This window comes from Bos indicus, chromosome 5 (assembly GCF_029378745.1).
Source record: "Bos indicus isolate NIAB-ARS_2022 breed Sahiwal x Tharparkar chromosome 5, NIAB-ARS_B.indTharparkar_mat_pri_1.0, whole genome shotgun sequence".
NCBI lineage: Eukaryota > Metazoa > Chordata > Mammalia > Artiodactyla > Bovidae > Bos > Bos indicus.
This window is the reverse complement of record NC_091764.1, coordinates 98551858-98567532: the sequence shown is the minus strand read 5'-3', so window position 1 is coordinate 98567532 and position 15675 is coordinate 98551858. Positions and strand designations below refer to the sequence as shown.

At 39.9% G+C, this 15675-nt stretch overlaps 2 protein-coding genes across 2 annotated transcripts; one reads left to right on the top strand and one right to left on the bottom strand.

Moving 5' to 3' along the window:
* The first annotated feature begins 123 nt into the window (after nt 1-123).
* SMIM10L1 (small integral membrane protein 10 like 1) lies at nt 124-2542 on the top strand. Its single transcript, XM_019961548.2, has one exon. The coding sequence runs from the start codon at nt 293-295 to the stop codon at nt 497-499; it is 207 nt and encodes a 68-aa protein (XP_019817107.1). The 5' UTR covers nt 124-292; the 3' UTR covers nt 500-2542.
* A 9420-nt stretch (nt 2543-11962) lies between these two features.
* LOC109559653 (taste receptor type 2 member 42-like) lies at nt 11963-12961 on the bottom strand. The gene has a single exon (XM_019961545.2). The coding sequence runs from the start codon at nt 12899-12901 to the stop codon at nt 11963-11965; it is 939 nt and encodes a 312-aa protein (XP_019817104.2). The 5' UTR covers nt 12902-12961.
* Nucleotides 12962-15675: the final 2714 nt, after the last annotated feature.

The following is a 15675-nucleotide window of genomic DNA, read 5'->3' as shown; positions in this document are numbered from 1 at the left end:
TAACTGTGTGGCATATATGTAAATAAGTAACCCGTTCCGGACCTACCAAGAGTTAAACTCTAAACGCTGAATGTCACTTTAAGCAGCAGACAGGAAGGGGAGGAGCGCCAGCCGCAGCCCCAGCCTCACCGCCGCTCGGAGAGAAGCGGTGTCTGCGTGAGGCGGGAGTGCTAGCCCGGAGGCCGCTAAGTCCCCGGCCCCTCCAGGTCATCGCCATCAGTTGGGGGTCCGCGGGGTCTGCGGTCACCCTCGGTTCCAGGCACCGCACCGGGCTAGCGGCAACATCGCGTCCATGGCCACCACGGCGGCTCCGTCATCTTTGGCCCTCAGGGCCTCGAGCCCGGCCGCGACCCCCAGCTCGTACGGGGTCTTCTGCAAGGGGCTTTCCCGCACCCTGCTCGCCTTCTTCGAGCTGGCCTGGCAGCTGCGCATGAACTTCCCGTATTTCTACATCGCGGGCTCCGTCGTTCTCAACATCCGCTTGCAGGTACATTTTTAGAGCCCTGGGGATGCCGCCGGCGTTCCGGGCCTGCGTTGTGGCCGACTCCCAGGAGGCGCCGCGGCACCGTGGAGCTTGGGGCGAGCAGTCCCGCTGTCTCGCGAGAGTGCTTGGTCTCCCTCCACCGCTGCGCTCTCGCCTCTCCGCCGTCTGCTCTCCTCCGATCCCCTGAACTGGCACCGAGACCTCCTGAGTGTAGGAAGAGGAAATACGCGATTCCGGGAACCGAGAACTTCAGTTAAAACCCACTACAATATTTAAGAAGCTGTGCATCCTTAAAAACGGGACGAACAGGATGTATTATAACAAGGGAAGGCTGTCAAAACTTTCAGGACAGAAATGTACAAGCTCATGGTCCGTGTTCATAAATAGTAAATTTCGGGAAGATGAGACTGGATTATAAACAGGATCAGTCAGAAGCTGAAGATCTTAAGGATATGCAGTGGAAGGCAAACATCTCTTCATTCCACAACAGAAAACTATGACGATCAGAAACTTTAAGTGAAAAAAAAAAACAACGTTGTAAGAGGAACACATCCTTCAGATAACCAAACAATGTAAAATACTGCAGGGTTTTGACCGAGGGTTGGAGTGTAAGAAGGTGGACTCAATTTCAGTGTCACTCTAATTCGCATTGTGGTTCAGAATCTTGGAGCCAAAAAAAAGGAAATCCAGTCATAGCACAAAGCTTGGTGGTTTATTGAATAACATTTAAATAATCATAATGGAAATGCTGTTTATGGTTTTCATCTTTTTAAGAGAATGCTTAATTACGGTTACAGAGTTGAGTGTCAATATTATTAGCCTTGATGGCGTAAAAGTGCAATTTACAAGGTAGGATGGCAGGGCGGGTGCCTGGAAAAGTAATGGTGTCTTTTAAAGTGGGAAGTCGACAGGTAGAGTCTGTTGTCGATGGGGGAAGAGGTCATTTTATTTTACTTAAAGAGTGATGATAAAGTTCTAAAATATAACCATATAACAGAGAAGAAGGGAGAACAGCATGAGGTCAACAAGAAATGCCTAAAGATGATAGTTCAGGTGGAATGTCTTAGAAAGGAAAACGGATACATTGTCATGTATTTATAAATATAGGGTCAAGAGGTTTTTAGGTGTTAGAGAGTCTGGAGACGAATTAGTGGTCTGCGTATTTTTTTTCTAATTAAGGAAGCAAAATTGAGGCAATTATGAGCCTCAGGAAAAAGAAAAGTTTTCAGAAGTTACACTGCATTAAGTCAACTGTGAATAATGTTAGTCATCATATAAAGTCAGTCATATTTATGTAAACACTGAATACAAATAATAACAAATTATTAGGTAACCCTAGCAGAATTGGAAAGAAGTATATATGTAATGGAGAATACATCAAGATCTGATACAGAAATGTCGGTTTAAAAAAAAAAGCAGTATAACTTGTCACTTAGAAAGAAGTACAGTAACAAATAGCTGAAGAGTTAAAATTGGTAGTCTCTGGTGAAGGAAAATCAGGGATGGGCAGAGAAAAAGTGGAGAATTGCTGTTTTTTACTACTGGTCTAACAGTAACAGTGTTTTTTTCTTAGCCCTGTGTGTATGTGTATATCACACACACCTCTGTTAAAATACAAACTAATTTTGTGGTCCAGATGAGCCCAACAGTCTGCCTAAATCCCTGTTTTCTCAAACCTGTTAAATGAGAATAAACATACCCAATGGATAGATCAGTCTGAGAGTTAAAAATAAGCCTGCCTTAGTGCTTGATATATACACAATACAAGTATTTGTTTTATAGAATATCTCATTAACTTGTGAATAAACCTTAAAACTCTGGAGTGCTTGCTTTACAAGTGGAAGGTTTTAGTACTGAAAGATATTTGTAGATTACTGACAGTAAGGGTAGCGGGAAGCCCTTCCGGAAAGATACTGGTGAGACGTTTGAGCAGAAAGGGACAGTCATTCGTCAAGGTAAAGATTGAAACTGTAATGTTCTGTATTCCACATTTCACTAATTGTGTCCAACAAACAAGTGTACTCTAGAGTTGTAAAATAAGTGCCTCCTTCAGCAACATGTCTGGCTTTGAGTAATTGTTCTTCCTACCCTTCATTCCTTGTCTCCAGCTGAACTGGAGCACAACTTCCTCTTTCTTCTTACAGTTTCTTCTGCCTTCTGTACCTGTGGGGTTTTTGTTTGTTTGTTTGTTTTGTCTGTGGTTACTCTGTATTTCAAGGCCAAACTTGGACATCACTTTTTCCACTAAGGTTTTCCCAGATTCTCCTAATCAGATTAGAGTTCATTTCTTTTAGTCCATCTAAAAGGCTGTTAGTATCAACCTATACCAGTATCATAGGCTTCTTTATTCATTCTTAATTGTGCATTAATTAGTGTATTTAGGTGTTTTTTTTTTTAATATTCAAGAAGACAGGCTTCCTATACTATAATCTCTTCCCTTGGTAATTATATGTTCCTATGAAAGTACAGGGACTAGAATATCCTAGTCTAAACTATGAGAAATGTAATTAGATCAATGAAATAATTCAGTAATGCCAATGAGCTGGCAAATGGTGGGCATCACTTTCATAGAGGCACTAATATCCCAGTTTGTAACACAAAAGAATGTGGCTGCCATTAGCCCTGGAATGGTGACATACAGGAATACTCCATTTGGGTGGTTCATGAACATATGCTTTCCTCAGCCTTTTCTCTTCTGTTCGTCTTCTGCTACTCTGAAGAAGGGCTTCCCAGGTGGTTCAGTGGTAAAGAATACGCCTGGCAATGGAGACACAGGTTCAATCCCTGGGACTGTCCCCTGAAAGAGGAAATAGCAACTCACTCCAGTATCCTTGCCTGGGAAATCCCATGGACAGAGGAGCCTGTCAGTAGGAAAAGTTGGACACGACTTAGTGACTAAATAACAACACTGAAGACAGTAAGGTGCTTGAGCAGATTTATTAGTATATCATCCAACTAGATTAGAAGCTCTGTGAGGGAAGATACTATATCCTATCAAATTTTACAGCCTATACTGTCAGCAGGCATAGAGTAGGAACTGAATGAAAGCTCTGTGATTTACCACTTATTCTTTTTTAAATTTATTTTTAATTGAAGGATAATTGCTTTACAGTATTATGTTGGTTTCCACCAAACGTCAACATGAATCAGTCATAGGTCTCCACTTATTCTTAACAATTGCTTTTAAAATCAGATGTCTATTTTTCTTCCTACATATTATAGCTCAGTGAATTTTCCCAAAGAAGAAAACAAGATTTTTGCCCTCACTGCTTGTTAACCACTTACTATTCCACTTTACAGGTAATTTTATTCTTCCCGTTATCCATGAAGCCAAAGATTTTGTCTGTTGCTCTGTTTCCAGCCTAGAGCTTTGCCTAATGTGATATTAGGTAAATTGTTGAATGAATGCCCTATTTGTTGATTTTCCTATACCTAGTCAGCAGTCAAAGAAATAAGAATATATTTGTCCCTGATAAAGGCATCTACTTTATTGCCCATAAATCAAGTTTTTACAGGCCATGGTGAATATTAATTTGCCCAGAGAGCTCTCGAACTGGAAGAAGCAACAAGGTGGCATAATTCTGATCAAGAAAGGAAAAAACTTGTTTATGCAGTGTAGCTGAAAAAAATTCTAAGAAGTAGAGACTATTAAAATTTAACTGTGAAGGGAGACATAATGATCATAGTAAACACATAACCTAAGTGATTACTTGGCAAAAAAACATAGCATCGCTATCAATAGTTTTTAAAGTGATTAACATTTTTTAAAATTGTATTGAGCTTTTAATATTAGGAACTATGAAAACTTATTTACTTATATGGTCATAATCCTTGTGTGTACCCTACGAGGAAGATACTTTCACCATCATTTTTCAGATAAGGAAACTAGGATTTTGTGAGGTTGAGTATGTTTCCAAGGTCATAGTAACTGGCCAAACCACAAGTGAATCTCAGGTTTATTCCTAAAGATACATTTGATAAGGAATTCAATTTTTTTTAACTATAGGTAATTATTTTCATTGGAAAAGACCCTGATGCTGGGAAAGACTGAGGGCAGGAGTAGGGACAGCAGAGAATGAGGTGGTTGGATAGCATTACTGACTCAGTGGACATGAGTTTGAGCAAACCGAGATTGTGAAAGATAGGGGAGCCTGATGTGCTGCAGTCCATGGGGCAGCCAAGAGTTGGACATGACTTACTGACTGAAAAACAACAACAGCAATTCCGAATAATCCCATTGCTTTTCTCAGATTCTCAAACAAAAGTATTACCTATGTAATACTTCAGGACATCTTTTTTTAAATATAATTATTGAGGGCCTTTTGTATTAGAATATATTTAACATTATTTGAGAGCTTTCCTTGAGGCTCAGCTGGTAAAGAATCTGCCTGCAATGTGAGAGACATGGGTTCGATCCCCAGGTTGGGAAGACACCCTGGAGAAGGGGAAGGTTACCCACTCCAGTATTCTGGCCTGGATAATTCCATGGACTGTGTAGTTCATGGGGTCATAAAGAGTTGGACACGACTGAGCGACTTTCACTAACAATATTTGATTGGCTCGGATGGTAAAGAATATGCCTGCAATGTGGGGTACCCAGGTTCGATCCCTGCTCAGGAAGATCCCCTAGAGAAGGGAATGGCAACCTACTTCAGTATTCTTGCGTGGAAAAACGGGGTCACAAATAGTTGGACACAATTTAGCAACTGAACAGTAACAACAATTCTGAATAATCCAATTACTTTTCTCAGATTCTCAAACAAAAGTATAACCCAAATAATATTTGAGGATATATTTAAAATATAATTGTTGAGGGTCTTTTGTGTTAGAATATATTTAACATTATTTGTTAGGGCTTCTGTGCTGGCTCAGGTGTTAAAGAATCTGCCTGCAGTGTGGGAGACCCGGGTTTGGTCTCTGGATCAGGAAAATCCCCTAGAGAAGGAAATGGCAACCCACTCCAGTATTCTTGCCTGGGAAATCCCATGGAGAGAGGAGTCTGATGGGCTACAGTCCATGGGGTCACAAAGAGTAAGGCATGACTGAAGGACTAACACTGACTTTTTAACATTATTTGATTTGTAAATTCAAGTGTTTTATACTCTGATGCCTACAGCCATTTGGCCTATTTGTGGAGAAGAGCGGGGAAGATGATGGAAGAGACAGAGGAAAGGACATTTCCCCTAGGATGGAAAGAAAACACTTTCCTTCCCATGATGTAGGTAGAGATCAGTTACAAACATAAATTTTGAAGCTGAATCATCAATGTCCTAAGGAGACCTAACTAAATTTTCTGTTAAAATTTCTGCAGTCCTGTTTTAATGGGGACTTTTCCTGGTGCATCAGCAGTATTTGATAGAGTCAAGAAAAAAATAGGACTTACACATGGAGGCATACAGGGGTGGCAGAATAGAAAGCTTATGAGTATAGGGACAAAAGAAGGAGAGGGAAGTCCTAATGCCTGGAAGGTAGTCTGGGGAGTAGATTTGAAATGTTCCAAACAACTGGACCAAGAAAAAAAACCCTGCAAGAACTGTCAGAATTTTCAACACTTGGGCTGGATTGAGTCACATCAAGTCTACTTTTTGAATTACCCTGAGTGTGGGAACTACCTGGAAATTTCAACAAGAGCCCTGGATGTTTCCCAGCAGGGTTTCTACCAGATCAGGTCATGAATCTTTTCACAGCTGAAGCCAACTCCTCCCCACTTCTGCTTCTCACTGATAGGGATCTCGGCATTGCTCTTAGAGGAGCTGAAAGGCCAAAGGACATTCCTGAGTGCCTACAACTAATGACGAAACAATAGAATTCTTAGTAAAGTACATCAGAGGGCACTCCTGCCAGTTTCTGTCCTAGTTAGGGATCTACAGTGAGCATTAGAAATTCCTGGTCATCCTTAATGGCTTTCAAGGACCAAGTGGGTTTACTCACAGCAAGCTGGGTGAAGTGCCATCAATGAACAATAAGGAGGAATAGAGGCCTTCCATATATTGAGTGAGGGAGAGTGGGTATACTTTTTCATGCAAATCAAAATGAGGAAAAATAAATCATCACACCACCAAAAAGCAAAAACCACTAAGGAAATGCTGTACTATACTTAGAACATCTGACTCTGAAATCATTGGCATGGTAGTATAGATTGTGTCCAGCAGATAAAGAAACAAAAAAGATGTTTAAAAAAAAAGCTGTTTTTTAAAAGTCTATTTTAGCTTTTTAACTGATAAAACATCTCAAACTGCAGTCAAAGAGGAATACAATTAATAGAGGCCTTAAAATTTAGAGGTTAAGCTAAATCTGTATAGAAGGAAAAGAAGATATTTTAGAACTCATTTAAACATGGGACTAAGAAATAGAGGTACTAATATACAAGTTAAGATAGTGTCTTAGTCTTCTGAAACAGAAAACTATGTATCTAGTTATCTATGTTGGTATCCCTCCAAAATTGAAAATAACCCATCTGTCACCTGTGCTTTTTTTCCCTCCAAAAAATGTATATTGTCTAAATTGACCAAACCAACCACCTGATCCATTTTATAAATGAAGGTTTGTTACAGACAATCCAGCCCAAAGCATAGATCTCTATACACAGCACTAACCAAGGTCAAAGTGGGTGGACTGTGGAAGAATGGGTTTTTCTGGTGTCCCTTTGGCTTCTGTATTTCAGTTTGAAAGTTATAAAAGTCTCTGGCTCAGAGGACCTGAGGTTTAACCAACAGCAGCAGACAAAATACCTGAACAATCACAGATTCAGCATTCTGTATTAGTCTGTGCAGATTTCTGCTGGGATCTCTCCTTTCAGTAAAGTTCAGGACAGCATGGCTTGAACACTAAAATATCTTTACAGTTTAAGTTCTAGCCTCTTTTGACATTGGGGGCTTCCCTGGTAACTCAGCTGATAAAGAATCTGCCTGCAATGCAGGAGACCCCTGTTCAATTCCTGAGTCGGGGAGATCCTCTGGAGAAGGCATTGGCTACACACTCCAGTATTCTTGGGCTTCCCTGGTGGCTCAGCTGATAAAAAATCCACCTGCAGTGTGGGAGACCTGGGTTCGATCCCTGGGTTGGGAAGAGCCACTGGAGAAGGGAATGGCTACCCACTTCAGTATTCTGGCCTGGAAAATTCTGGACTGTATAGTCCATGGGGTTGCAAAGAGTCGGGACACCACTGAGCAACTTTCACTTTCACTTGACATCAGAAACAGCTTATTTGCAACACTCCTGATCTTAGGTGTGGGCAAGCTGAAAAAACAAACAAACAAACAAACAAAATTCTCTATACCGAGATTATAAAAAGTTTATTTTGGAGGGAAGTGATCAGCAGGCAAACATTGACAATCATTTTATTTTCCCAATAATTTGGTTCCAGTATAGAATCCAGCACTCTCCAGATTGCATGAGACCAGCTATGAATGTAATACTAGTAGCTTTTCTTGGGTCAAGACTGGGGTCTCTAACACAGGCTGTGCCATGGTAAGGAGAGGCACAGAGTTGTGTTTTGTTTTTAATTTTTTGGACTATAATTGGTTTACAGCGTTGTGTTAGTTTCTGCTGTACAACAAAGTATATTCTCTCTTTTTAAAATTTCGTTCCCCTTTTTAGATGTCCTTTCCTTCATTGATGTATAGGTTGCCACAGAGCATTTACTAGAGTTCCCTGTGATATCCCATAGGTTCTTGTTATCTGTTTTATAAGTGTGTGTGTACTAGTCTCTCAGTCGTGTCAGACTCTTTGCGACTGCATGGACTGTAGCCCTCCAGGCTCTTCTGTCCTTGAAATTCTTCAAACAAGAATACTGGAGTGGGTTGCCATTCCCTTCTCCAGAGGATCTTTCCAACCCAGGGATGGAACCCAGATCTCCTGCATTGCAGGTGGATTCTTTTACCATCTGAACCATCAGGGAAGTCCATTTTATAAACATAACAGTGTGTATATGTCAATCCCAATCTTCCAGTACATCCCACCCTGCTCCCCCCTACCCACCCCTTGATATCCATTTGGTGTTCTCTACATTGAGAGGCACAGAGTTTAACCTCTAAATGCCAGTTTAATAGGGAGAAGACACAAAATACATTGGTAGCCACTGTCTGACCTATTTGCCAGGCTCCATCTTTTATAGTCATTTTTCTGTGTGCCTATTATTTGAAATAGGCTCCTACTTCTTACAGCTTATCTCTCCAAGATTAGTACATGAGAAGGAAGGATTTAATCCTAATGAGGCATTTGCTGCTAAATCGCCTCATAAGCATCAAGGGCTATGCATAGTTGCTTGAATCTATTTTTTAATCTTAGTCATTAAAGAAAAGTTTAGTAACACTGAAATGCAAATCTAAAAAACTAAAATTGTGCTTCTTATAAGTACAAAGGAATTTTTAGCTTTTTTTACTGAAAGGAATTCTAAATCAAATTATCCTCCATATTGAATTTAAATATAATCAGTATAATTAGAATTTCACCTTTCCTAAAACAAGGTAATTCCAGTGACAATCATTAGGAAATTCAAGTTTTCTTTCACTTTTATTGAAATATACTTGACACAGCACTCGATAAGTTTAAGGTATACACATAACAATCTAACTTACATATATTGCAAAATGATTACCACAATAAGTTTAGTTAACATCCATCATCTAGTAAGAATACAAAAAAAAAAGATATATTTTCTCCTGTGATGAGAACTTTTGTAATCTACTCTCTAAGCAGCTTTCAAATTTACCATGCAACAGTGTTAATTATAGTCATCATTTTATACATTACTTTGCTACCACTTATTTTATCTTACAACTGGAAGTTTGTACGTTTTGACCATCTTAATCTACTTCACCCACCCAAGAAACTTCTTATATAGTGTCCAACATAATGAATACAGCTAAGAAATCTAAATCTTTATGCTGCTGCTGCTGCTGCTAAGTCCCTTCAGTCGTGTCCGACCCCATAGACGGCAGCCCACCAGGCTCCACCGTCCCTAGAATTCTCCAGGCAAGAACACTGGAGTGGGTTGCCATTTCCTTCTCCAATGCATGAAAGTGAAAAAATAAAGTGAAGTTGCTCAGTCGTGTCAGACTCCTAGCAACCCCACGGACTGCAGCCTACCAGGCCCCTCCGTCCTTGGGATTTCCCAGGCAAGAGTACTGGAATGGGTTGCCATTGCCTCTCCGCTAAATCTTTATAGACCGGCATATACATGTATCATCATCTCCTCATCATCCTTAACATCAGAGCACACCATCGCTCAGTTCCCTGGAGTAAGGGTACACTTAACAAAGCCCTTATGCTTCTTACACTCTTCCTAGTGTCAGACCTGACCTACTGCTCCATCAAAATCAACTTATAACCACATACTTTCATATATTTCATAAATATTTTCAACATTTATTTTCTGGTTTGCTGGATGAGTGTTTGTTTTTTTGCTTCTACCATTGAAAAATTATGGCAATTCTAGCAAAGATTTCTTCTTTTTTTATGTTTTTTTTTTGGGGGGGGGGCGGGGGTGGGGTTTCCCAGGTGGCCCAGTGGTAAAGAATCTGCCAGCCAATGCAGCAGATGCAGGAGACTTGGGTTCAATCCTTGAGTCAGGAAGACTCTGTGGAGTAGGAAATGGCAGCCCACTCCAATATTCTTGCCTGGAAAATTCCATGGACAGAGGAAACTGGTGGGTTATAGTCCATAGAGCCTCAAAGAGTCAGACACCACTGAGCAACTGAGCACCGCCAATGTCAGCAAGCACAAATTTGCCACATGCTGGTCTTAAGATGCATATACATTTTCAGCTGCTTTTATTTTATTTTAATTATTATAAACATCAACTCAGCACTACACATAAACAACATACACACACACACACACACACACACACACACACACCCACCCATAAACATGTCCGAAAATTCTACAAATAGGTAACATTCTCCTGTAAATTTCCCTTTCTGTTTTTACCCCTAGTGAATTGTTTTTGTTCTCTTTGACAAGCGACATTATTGTTCATACAATTCTTATACACACACACCCACACACACACACCCACACACACAAATTTGATATCAAAGTATGATTTTGATCCATGTAAAGTAGACAGAAAAATATTAAGTAGACAGAAAAGTATCATTATACACTTAGGATAATTATACAGTCTCTTTTTATAGGTTCAGTTAATTTTTTTCTTATTCTACAAAGTACTGGCTAGTCTAGCTTGGATTCCTAATATTAGTCTGCTCCTTTTTCTAAAAGATATGTTGGCCAAGTCAGCTACGAAATGCCACTTGCCATCTATCTCCATAAGGATTAAATCATCTACTGTTGCAGCTGCTGATTTTCGAGATTCCCTAAAGGAGTTCAGGGTGGAGAACAGAAATAAGGTACTCTGAGCTCAGGGAAAAACTGGCAGAACAGGTCTTCAGATAGTTAGATATTTTCAGGAGACAACTTTATGAGAGCCTAGTTCTTGTATCTCCTCATATCTAAAAAACACTAAAATCCTTCATGGTGACGACTGCTCTTTGTGACTAGCAGAAACATTCTGCAAAAACCCTGCTTGATTGCATATATTCCCCCTCTACCAAAATCACCTCTACACTGACCTTCTCCCCTGCCGCTTTGGAGCAGTCTCTCAGAGCTACCTGAGGTGCTGAATCGAGGGCTACTGTCCTCATTTTGCCCTAAGAAAAACCTAACTTGCAAAATTCACACTGTGCATTTTTTTAAGTCTACAGCCATTTTAAGGTTCTGTGCTTTCAACATTTTTAGCCCTTCATTTATCTATTGTTTATAATTTAGCTTCTTTATTTTTCATTTGGGGCTTTCTTGGTGTTCACTGCTGTGCAGGCTTTGCTCTAGATGCAGAGAGTGGGCTTCTTATTGTGCTGGCTTCCCTTGTTGCAGAACACGGGCTCTAGGGTGCACAGGCTTCAGCAGTCGCAGCACAGGAGTTCAGAAGTTGCGGCTTCCAGGCTCCAGGACACAGGCTCAATAGTTGTGTGCAAGGGCCCAGTTGCTCCGTGACATGTGGGACCTTCCCGTGTCAGGGACTCAACCCATGTCTCCTGCATTGGCAGGCAGACTCTCCACCACTGAGCCACCAGGGAAACCCCCTTGATTTATTTATAGCTTAATATTATACAAATATTTAACCTGCTCTACCTTGCAAAGGATGGGCATGTCCAAATGATTGTGTATTTGTCCTTATATATTCAGTGGTAAACATACACCAATTTTTTGATTAGTAGAACTGTTAAGATGACCATGATGCTTGCTTTGTAAAAAATCGATTCACCTCTGTGAGTAGATTGTTAGTTTATAGGCCATTCTAGGGAAAGTTTCTGATGCTCAGTGGAATTTACCAATACAATATTGTAAAGTTAAAAAATAAAATTAAAAAAAAATTTTTTTAAAGGAATCCAGTAAGAAAAACAGAAGTTAAAAATGAGTCTTTACTGTCTCTTGATTAATTCAATGCTCTTGGAATATAGAAAATTCTGGATAAATCTATGAAGCTAAAGATTTCACTCTTTTCGGGTGGCAGTTAAGATACCACAGTAGTCGTAAGGCATTCTGTCTCAGCTTGCTATTTCCCAAAATTAGGATAAAGGAGTGGCTTGAAGGAAAAACAGTCGAAGTTAACACAACCACCAATTGGGCCAGACGTCCCTGCAGTTTAAGGAAAACCCAAGCTATTAATAGGATGGAAGAGACATGAATGATGAAGAGGAAGAAGAAAGACATCACGATTTTCATGGCTCTTTTATGGGCCTCTGTGCTGAGATCCTTTGAGCTGGGGTTGAACTGCAAATTCCTGATGTGTCTCATCAAGGAGAGAACTAAGAGGAGCAGTGAGGTCAGGGACAGAAGAAAGGGGATTAAGTTGATGAAGTTAAAAACAATCAACTGGTGAAGATAATGAGTTTCACTTACATCTGAGGACCACGTTGAGTTTCTTACATATATTTTGTAGCTGTTAGTTAAGATATGACTAAGTGTATATATTGATTCATAATTCAAAAACAGTAAGGACAAAGACCCCAAGAGAAGCACCAGTACCACACTACGAATTCGCCACCGCAGCCAAGTGAAGCAGGGGTGGGAGAAGTTGGCTACTTTAAAGAAGTAGAAAACACTTAGACAGGTGGCAAACCAGGTAGCTAGGTGATTGGACAATATCCAAAAACTACTAACAACTTTTGTTAGTTTATCAATGGCATATAGGTGTGGCCATAGTACCAATAAAAATGAGTCACATAGTATTACCCAAAGTTGACTGATTCTGGAGATAGCCAGGCCTGTGAGGATGCAGTCAGCTGATGAGAGCTTTTGTCTCTTCACCAGGTCAATGCAGTTAACTAGTACAATGAACCCATTCCCCAAAATTCCAATCAGGAATCCTCCTATTGTTGCTGCTAGAAAAGTGTTTTCAATTCCAGATGGCATTTCTGTAGAAAGAATCCAGAAAGCTAACACTATTTTTCACTGGTTTTTTTCTTGCTGCTGTTGCTGTCCAAGTGTTGTAGAACGATACCCAGTTTGATCTTTTTCAAAAATGCTTAATGAACCTCAGATACCATCTCACATATCTTCATAAAGATCTTTCTCTTTTATTCCAGCCGAAGTTCTGAAATTTATGCAAGGAGATCCACTCCCATAGCTCTAAATGGAAAACTTGAATTTTGCTTTCAATCAGCTACTGATTTCCAGATTAAGCAGTGAATGTGCCCACTCATCATTGGTGCTGGCATCAATTTTCTACTTGTGGAGACATCTGGAAAAGGAAAATCAGGTATGCAAACATGCAAATGTGAGACAGATTTCTTTACACTCATTTGTACTTCCTTTCTCAACTCATGTTTCTCAATTTTAACAGTAGTTTCAGAAAATAACCTCCGAAATAGAATCATTGTTCATGGATTTCATTTAATAATATCCATAACATTTCAGATACTGTTACAGATGAAAGAAACATAATAAAGAGAAGTAATATATAGGATATCACAGAGTTATAGAAGAAATAACTTTAAATAAACTATTTCTGATGTATATGACAAAAACTTGACCAAAATGCAGTTGTAACACTGAGGATAGTGTTACAAAATCTATAGTTGATAGTTAATTCTCGTTTCCTAAGGACAAAGACAACTGGCTTAGGGTTTGAAGCTACTTAAGATTTCTTGAAGAAATAGATTAAAAGGGAAGTGATCTTCCAGATAATGTGCAAAGGTACCAAAATCACACCTCTATCTGAGCTCCTACTGTGGATTTTTGAACTTTGTTTCCAAGGAGCTACTGCCTATTTGATTCTGAATTAGCTATCATCAACTGAGAGGACAAAATACTAAGAAAAAAGCCAAAAAAAGCTAGTGATGGATGAATAGGAGATAGGTTCTCCTTTTCATTAATTCTGCTTTTGATAAAATTCTTCATCTCATAAAAAACCGATTTATAAGTAAACTGTATTTTCACTTCAACTAACAACTAACTCTAATACAATGGTTTACAACCTTGACTGTAAACTGGAGCCTCCCTCCCACCGCCCACCCCATCTCATCCCTCTATTTCATCACAGAACCCCAAGCCCATTGAGCCAACTCTGACTGTGGTTGACAAACAACCTACTTCATGTCCATCTCAGCCTCTCTGTGTGATGCAAGGCACTCACCTGGGCTGAAACTACCTGTGGGAGTCCTCACAGACATTTCCCCACCAGCCAGTGTTGCCTCCGGACTGGCTGTTTTGGTTCTTATTATGATTGCAAGACCCACCTCAGTAGCAACCATCAGGTAAAAAGCAAAGTTTATTACTCACAGATCCAGAGGGTACATGACACATCCAGGGCCATACGGTGAAGTCATAAGGAGAGAGGAAGAAAGCACCTGGGACTCTGCCTTTCAAGGGTTGAGGGTAGGGTGCCTAGAGTTTCACAAGTTCACTCTTTAATGGTGAAATTAAAATGTAAGAGAGGGAATTAGGGCTCTTTAGGGGAGGAATGGAGTCACTTGAGTGAATGGTCAGTTATCTAGTTTACCTGGCATTTTCTAAAGGGGAAACTTCATGGGTTGGGGGCAACCTGGCATCTTATCTAGGTGTTGATTAGTACTTACAGACAACTGGCAGTATGTCCTGTCAAGATGGAGCCTTTAGGACCTCCTTGGTGGTCCAACAGTTTCACTGCCGAGGGAGTGGTTTCAATCCCTGGTTAGAGAGCTAAGATCCCACAAACCACATAGCCCAGCCAATAAAAGTAAAAGACAGAGGTCCTAGAGATGGATGCCTCAGCAATCAAAAGCTTATTGTCAGGCACTTATATTATATGACCTTAGCCACCTTGGCAGTCACCTACACTCCATGAGGAAAGGAACTATTTTCTGTCATCCACTGATATCTTTCCAATTCCTAGAATAAGGAGGGCCTGGCAAATAGAAGGCCCTCAATAACTATGTGTCAAGTGAATGAATGCTAACTCGATTGGTAATCTTATTGAGAACACAGAAAAAGAGAAAATGAGTTAAGACTTGATGGTGAAGCTAGTATTAGAGCAAGAAAAGATGGAAACCCTTTAAAGCTAGAGACAGTTTTGTAACATATGAACTCATGAGAGATTTCTGTACTCACCTGAAATAACCAACACCACTCTTTAGTCTTCTGGTTCAAATCAGAAGTCATACTGAATCATCAAGGTCATTGTACACATCTGGCAACCAAGATGTGGGAGTTTTTGAAAGAGAACTACTTTAAGCCCAAAGATTTGAAAATGGGTAGAAAACTCTAGATTTTGTGGCAGGGGAGCAAGAAGGCCTAGAGATCACTGATGTTTTCAGAAATGCTCTGACCTGGTATAGAAGGCTACCTGAGAAGCAGACTTCATTGATAGGTGTGGCTTAGCAGTGACAAAAAACAGACAGCAAATCAGCCAATAGGTGCTCAGTCATTAAAAAACACTTGAGTTCATAGTTATACACTTTACACTAAAGGAGAAACTCAGTCTAAAGGATATAATAACAAATTTAAAATCACAAGTGCCATACGCTATAAGTTAAATTCAAAGTCCAAGGTAACAATCACAGTTTAAAAAAATCTACATAACTGCAGAACTATCTCAGTTCCTGGGGAACTGCCTTTATATCCTTTATTCTTACAATGATTGATTTATACATGCAAAAGAAAGTGCTATGGTATGTTTAAATGAAAAGCATATTGTTGCAAAAATTTTA

Coding starts and splice junctions, on each gene's coding strand:
- LOC109559653 (XM_019961545.2), bottom strand. CDS start 12,901: ATGCCATCTGGAATTGAAAACACTTTTCTAGCAGCAACAATAGGAGGA.
- SMIM10L1 (XM_019961548.2), top strand. CDS start 293: ATGGCCACCACGGCGGCTCCGTCATCTTTGGCCCTCAGGGCCTCGAGC.